Source organism: Talpa europaea, assembly GCF_964194135.1.
Source record: "Talpa europaea genome assembly, chromosome: 7".
Lineage (NCBI taxonomy): Eukaryota > Metazoa > Chordata > Mammalia > Eulipotyphla > Talpidae > Talpa > Talpa europaea.
The window spans coordinates 18054839-18062193 of record NC_140074.1 but is presented as its reverse complement, the minus strand read 5'-3'; the positions used below and the strand labels follow the sequence as shown (position 1 = coordinate 18062193).

The following is a 7355-nucleotide window of genomic DNA, read 5'->3' as shown; positions in this document are numbered from 1 at the left end:
TAACATTTGTCACAATGTTATTTTGAGAATTAATAGATATAAAGTTCTAATTATGGTACATTAAACATAAAAAGTGTTCAGTAACAACAACTAAAATAAAAAGAATTTAATATCCAGTTCAGTCCTGGAACATTTATTTAGAAAAATATGATCCATGCAACTAGTCCAGATTCAGATTTTGAACTTTTTGGTTCCATGTGTTCATGGACTGTCATATCCTGAAGACTAACTGTTATGTATTAGCAAGGAAAATTATCCACATTGAATCTAATGATAAGTGTGGAAAGGGTAAAACCAAATGAAAAGATAGAAATAAAAAGCAGGGCCTCCCTGGGTTGCAGGGATTAAGACACAACTTATGAAGCTATCAACAGCCACTGCAGCACAAGTTTGATCCCTGACCAGGGAGCTACCCACATCACAGCAGACCTCTCTCCTGACTTGCCTGCTGCTCCCCTCAGCAGTGTATTTCAGTCAATCCACCTGTTCTGTTCCCCACTGTCTCTGGTGAATCCTCTCACCCCCCGCATCTCTGGCCTGTTGCCCAGTTCTTGTATGCACAGATAAATAAATATTAAAAAAAAAAATAAAAATCAGTCTTAGGAAGTTAAAAGTTATTCTGATTAGAGTCATTAAAAAGAATTACCAACCGGGCCTCCCCGGTGGCGCAGTGGTTGAGCGCTGGGTTGCGAAGCTGCCCGCGGCCTCTGCGGCGCCGGTTCGATCCCCGGCTGCTCCCCGGCCACCGGAGGAGGGTCCCACATGGCGCGCAGACCTCTCCTGCCGCCCGCTGCTCCCCTCAGCAGTGTACTTCGGTCCTTCTGCCTGCTCTGCTCCCCACTCTGGCTCTGGTGAATTCTCTCACCCTCCCGCGCTTCTGACTGTACCCAGTGCATGTATAAACAAACAAACAAACAAATAAATAAAAAACATGCCTCAATAAAAAAAAATAAATAAACAAAAAAGAATTACCAACCATGAATTCTTTATTATCATGCAGTGCATCATCTTTGTGCATTGTGATATACCAGTGTTACTTTTTATACAGCTCTGGGTAAATCATTTGCCCTCTCTTTGCTTCTTTAGCATCAGGATATCAATAATGGTCTTTGATAAACTCCTAGTTTCATTTCAGTTTTAAAATAGCATGACTTTATGATCACAAAAGAGCTTATTTCTCAGTTGTTTACTCTGAGTCAACATTTAAGAGAATCATGAAAGACTTCCTGTCTGTATCTATGTATTTATTTCATGGTTTCGAATTCTTCACTCTCCTTCTTTTCATCTGTTAACCCCATTAATTCTTCAAGTTTCTTCTCCAAATATTTCTTTAATGCTCTTCGTATTGCCTTCATTTTCCTCCGATGAGTGACACAAATATGGAACCTGGAATAAACAAGATAGTGCCAAATTCAACATTAATAGTCTTTTTCTTTAAAACAATACCATCCTTTCCTCTTTCTTTTCTGGATTCCTTTACAAAACTTTTCCCCATACTCCATAGTACTTCCTCTATTTCCTTATATTCCAACATTTATCCCATCAAACTTCATTTCTTTCCTGTCAGTGTCATATCCTAGTTTTGAAATGACTAATTTCTCCTTATTTCCATTCCTTATTTCCATTGAGGAAGGAAAGATTGAGTTGTTTCTTTACCAAAAGGATGCTTAACCCCTATGGTTTTGGAGGAAAAAAAAACTCACAGTAACAAGGCACTTCCCAATATTACAGCTTCTGCTAGCAATATCAAAAATAGTGCAATCTCTCGAGCCTCAGCCAACTGTACATCCTCTTCTGGAAGGAGAAAGAATGAAAGTCAAAAGAATGTGAGTTTGGGAGAAGAAAAAGAATAACTTGAGAAATTTATCCAAAATAAAAGCATCTTTTTTTAAAAAAAAATATTTATTTATTTATACAAGAACTGGAGTACAGACCAGAGGTACGGGAGAGTGAGAGAATTCACCAGAGACAGAGCAGGCAGAGCAGGTAGATGGACCCAAGACACTGCTGAGGGGAGCAGTGGGCAAGGCAGGAGAGGTCTCCTGCACCATGTGGGTTTCTTCCCGGTCGGCCAGGAGTCAAACCTGTGCTGCAGAGGCTGCGGACAGCTTCACAGTGCTGCGCTCAACCTGCTGCACCACTGAGAAGTTCCCATAAAAGCATCTTTTTTTAAACATTTTTTAAAAAGATTTATTTATTTATACAAGAACCGGGGTACAGGCCAGATGTGTGGGAGTGTGAGAGGATTCACTGTAGACAGAACAGGGAACAGAACAGGCAGACTGATGAAATACACTGCTGAGGGGAGCAGCAGGCGAGACAGGAGAGGTCTGCTTTGCCATGTGGGATTCTCGCCGGCCGGCTGGGATCGAACCTGCACCTCAGAGGCTGTGGACAGCTTCACAGTACAGCACTAAACCACCTGCACCACCAGAGAGGCCTATGAAAGCATCTTTTTAGGCAAAAGCAATTTGCTGTGTTTACCATATCTGTCACTGTTCCTTGGTTATTCTGATCTTAATTACTTTTAGATCCTTAGATTTTACAAATCTTCAGCTCCTACTCCCTTTACCTAATTTCTTTCTCTCTAGTCCAGTCCTTTCATTTCTCATTGCTTTAACCCTGTTGTTAGTAATTCATAGTGGTACAAATTTTGCTCAACATTTTAGCTCTTACTTTTTTGTAACATTAGCATAATCTTCATAGAAGGTACTCAGCATATATATATATATATTTAATAAATCAATGAACAACTCAGCTCCTTGAACCCTGACCCCTCAAAATGCCATATCACAATCTTTATTACCTCCACAATACTCTCCTTTGAAGCACCTGGCAGTGATGCGAAAACAGGTCCAACAATCCAGGATAGGACCTTCAGTCACAACTGATCAAGAGAAGAAAAGATAATTGGAAGTCACCTATAGCATAGAGTTTCCTTAATTCGGACATCAAGTGGCATTTCTAGGACTCTTAAGGTTTCATTGCCAGTAATTTCTCCTCATTCTAGCGATCAAGGAACTTGATCGCTTCTATAATTTAAGTCATCTCTAGAGAAGAAATAAGAAATATGATCCTTTATCTTATGTGGATGCTATGGGCTATAAACTATGCACTTGAAATGATGCTGAACACCTCCAAAATCTGGGGTATCAAATTTCCTAAGCTGTATTTTGTCATCAGGTATCATTAATAATCCCCCTGGTAACCACAACTTTAGGAATTGAGTTCTCGGTGTAAGAGACAGCATAGGTAGGGACCCTTAGGGCAGAGAAGGTGGGAAAATATGGGCTGAAACCTCAATTTGCCACATACACTGTACTCACCACAATCTTCAGAACAAGCTAAAAGAGAATCAGAAAGTTCTAATGAGCTTAGAATCAACTTAGAGTTTACCTTATTTATAACCTGTATTTTTATTTGCCCATTAACTTCCAGCAACCCCTTCACCTGTTCTAAATCATTGTACAATGAAGATACATTCCTCTTCTCACCCTACATTTCCTACTCCTTTCACGTAATTTCAGTTTTATTAGACATCTTTTATTACCAATGTCAGAGAAGTTCTGTAATACTTCTTTCACGGTGGATTCCAGATTTTGGCGGACATTGAGAAGCTTGCCTTGAAAGATGAAAACACCTAAGAAAAGGTGGAAGGAGCATCAGAAAATAGGGGTGACCCTTCTCTTCGGGATTCAATCTTCATAAATTTGCCTTGTTTTCCCCAGCCACCTTTCCTCATACTTGCTTGGGCAGTGCAATCTTTGAACATTGAAGTAGTACCTCACCTTTCCATGTTTCATTGCTCAGTCTATAAAGTTCATTCTTCAGGAGTATTCTCAACTTGACAACCTTTTGAACAGCTAGAAGGAGGAATATAAAGATACATGTGGGAAAATAATTATACCTATGGAGAAAATTGTGTGGATCCAGTTACTCTCTCTTCCCTGCCTCCCTTCTCCCTTTAACAACCCCCCCAAACTTTCAGGGGCTTAAGCTGCCCTCACCCAACACCCGAAGCGTCTTGTGCCTGTGGGAGACCTTGAAGCTTAAATGGATCAATTCTTTACTCTGCCGTTCAAGCAGATGAGCTCGGCCTGGGACTTCTGAGGGTACCATCTTTGCCAGCAAGGACTTAATATCTTCTTTGAATTTGGGGTCACATTCCAAGCATCCTTTGACCCCATGGAAAATTTCCAAGGACAGGGACAGGAGCAGGAGAAACCACAGGTCTCCCATTTCCTTGCCCCAATCACCCTCTCCCCAACAGCAGGTTGTCTTGGCAACTAGTTCACCTAGTTCCCTTTCTTTCAATAATTCAGCAAGGAGAGCCTTGTGCTGGATAGTCTGACTTCACCCTCCTCTCTGTATCCATCCCACTTCTAGGCAGTTTCATTTCCCTAAAAATCTTCAGATGTTTTCTGATTTTCATCCTTCATTCTAGAGAGTGGGAACTGGCAGCTGGGGAGCAGATACCTGAGTTCTGATTGTAGAACACAGAGAAGTCCTGAGGTCACACAAGCAGAGTTCCATACAGGGAGGTATCTCAGAGTGTTTCTTCAGCTCTCTTCCTTACTTGTGCCCTTAGTGAATCCCCAAAGTCCTCTTGACCATTGGATACGTATATCAGCAGAGATGGATGGTGGAGGACAACTCCCAGGACCTTAGAGACTGCTCAATCCAAATTCTACTTCTACAGAGTAGGTAATAAAACCCCAGAATATTGAGCTTCTTGGGGTCACAACCCCTGATAGTAAAGTATTATTGCGAATTAGCAATAGGTGTCTAGATATAATTGATATCATTGATAAAAAGCATATCAATATTATTCAGAAATATATATTTTGTGTTAGATGGTTTCTCTAATTATGCTATAAAAACTTTTTATATACTCCTCCTTAAAGAGAATCTGGGGCAGGAGAATAGAAATATTAGTTGACGAACATATGGTGATAAATGAGAATCCTGTAATGCTCAGGGTCCTTCATCAAGAACATGTTGAAAGTATGGATGATGAAGTGTGAGATATAAGAAAATAGCAGTTATCATAGGCCACTCCCTCAGGCCAGCTATGTCGAAGATGGCCAAATAAAAATGTTTTTCCTCCAGTTTAAGGTCCTTTGGCTAAGAATGTTCTTTGTTTGAAAAGTATTTAGGATGCTGTGCATACTTTCTGACTACTTGTTATCTCTTTTATAATATGCTGCTTGTATGGTTGTGACTTCCTAGAAACCAGGAGACTCTGGGATACTAAAAACTTAACAGAGGACTTTAGCCTAAGGAATCGGAGAATCATATAGTGCAAGAGTATGGGAGAAATAAAAAAATACCACTAATTTCATGTCTACCATGTGTCAGGTATTTTGATAAACATTTCAAATAGATTATCACATACTTTGAGAAATTATCACCGTTTTACAGATAATAGAATCTAAGATTAAAAAACAATGCTTCCTGCAATGTAAGTAAGTAGTTATAGAATCAGGATTCAAACGCACGTCTCTCTGACTCCAAGCTGTGTATTTCACCACTGCCTCTCTACAGTTGTTTTTAGGAAACTGCAGAAAACATTCTCTTGAAATTTGATAAACTAAAAGATGGGGTGGGTCAATTAAAATCTTTTGATACTCCAAAATCATCACCCTCTGTTCTGATTTTACATTCCTTTGGCTACATGTGTTCATCTTTAGAGGATCTCCTAAGGAATTTTACATGCTGAGGTCTGAAGGCACATGAGGATTGGATACTTTAAGAAGCAAAACTGGAGATTAAGGGGGTTAAGTCATTTGGCAAACAGGTGACCAGGTATGAGGACAAATTTTTCTTCAGGAGAAAATATATATAATAGAATCTGGGAGACAGAGTATAATGACAACTTTGGAGGCTACAAGAAGTCCCTGGATATTGATTTTGCTACCTGCATGATTGCAGTATGTTGGGCTCAGACAAAGGTCATTGATCAAGACCGTGATAACTTCAGGATGAAAACCAGCAACACGTTCAGTAACTATGACTTGGATTTCACAGTTGGAGTGAAGTTTGGCAGTACAGAAATGTTCTGAACAGGCATTACGTTAAGTTGCTGATCACCTAGGAAAGGAAGGTTCTTGTATGTGTGCAAAGAGGCTAGAGTGGGCAGTGTGACTGAAGGTAGAGGGTTAAGTCTAGGGGCAAGCTGCACCTGCAGCAGATGTGTGGCAATGAGGCATGCCATCCAATTTTCAAAAGGGAGGCCTGCCATCCCATGTGCTCCACACTCCCACTGAGAGTTCTCTGCCGTCTGTGTGAAGCACCATGTGGACACTTCTGACAGCCCATTAAGGCACCCGGATGAGTTTTAGCCAGAATGAATATGTAGTAGAAACAGATATATTCTTCCTTCCTTGAAACCTAGCATTAAATTAAAAAAAAAAAAAAAAGAGGGCCTCCCCTGGTGGCCCAGCGGTTGAGCCCTGGGCTGCGAAGCTGCCCACAGCCTCTGCAGCACCAGTTCGATTCCTGGCCACCGGCGAGGGTCCCACATGGTGCGCAGACCTCTCCTGGCACACCTGCTGTTCCCCTCAGCATCGTATTTTGTCAGTCTGCCTGTTCTGTTCCCCGCTCTGTCTCTGATGAATTCTCTCACCCCTCTGCGCTTCTGACTGTGCCTGGTGCTTGTATAAATAAATAAATCTTAAAAAAAAGAGAAAATGTATATTATATACATAAAATATTTTCTAGTTATTATTAGATACCTTTACTTTTGCATTGGACAGTTAGATAGGATATGCTGTTGTATTACTAAATAATTCTGCCTCATTCCATGGTGTAGTAGCTTGACTTTGACCTATTGTCTACCAGCCACCTTTATCTTTGCTTCACCCTTCCAGGTTAATCTGCAAGTCATAGTTTTTTAGGATGAGAGAAAAAATAATTTGGCTTTTGGATATCTTGGGGCTATCTGAAATAGCAAGCCATCTCCTAAAAAGATGGTGGAGCTTGTAGGGGGCATATAAGAGGGAAAATAGTGGAAGCAATATTACTGTCATGGAATAAACTGTCACCAGATAACAATAGACTGTGCTGAAGGTAAAGGCAGAGGTGCACACAGAAATCTATGGGGAGACAGAACAGCACTAAGTCTGAAGGAATTTCTTACAGGAAGGCTGGATCCAGGAGTGTGGAAACAAAAATTAATAGATATCTGGTGATGAGTGAGAACCCAGTAATATTCAGGAGTTTGGGGAGAATTTCCCTGAAAGTACTGATCATGAAAATAACCACAGTTATCATGGGTAGTTTAAATTTCATAAATGTAAGATATTTGAGCATTACTTAATGTGTCTAGAGGCAAAAGGCTAACATACAAACCGAGA

At 40.5% G+C, this 7355-nt stretch overlaps 1 protein-coding gene across 2 annotated transcripts; it reads right to left on the bottom strand.

The window, feature by feature from the left end:
- Positions 1 to 294: 294 nt before the first annotated feature.
- On the bottom strand, positions 295 to 4239 carry IZUMO3 (IZUMO family member 3; the record flags this gene model as incomplete). Of its 2 annotated transcripts, XM_084236950.1 has the most annotated exons (7): positions 295 to 1386; positions 1704 to 1794; positions 2807 to 2887; positions 3327 to 3344; positions 3551 to 3640; positions 3789 to 3863; positions 4008 to 4239. In XM_084236950.1, the coding sequence occupies 7 exons, from the start codon at positions 4237 to 4239 to the stop codon at positions 1245 to 1247; spliced, it is 729 nt and encodes a 242-aa protein (XP_084093076.1). In that variant the 3' UTR covers positions 295 to 1244. The 2 variants fall into 2 exon arrangements, with proteins under 2 accessions (XP_084093076.1, XP_084093077.1); XM_084236951.1 differs by lacking the exon at positions 3327 to 3344.
- Positions 4240 to 7355: the final 3116 nt, after the last annotated feature.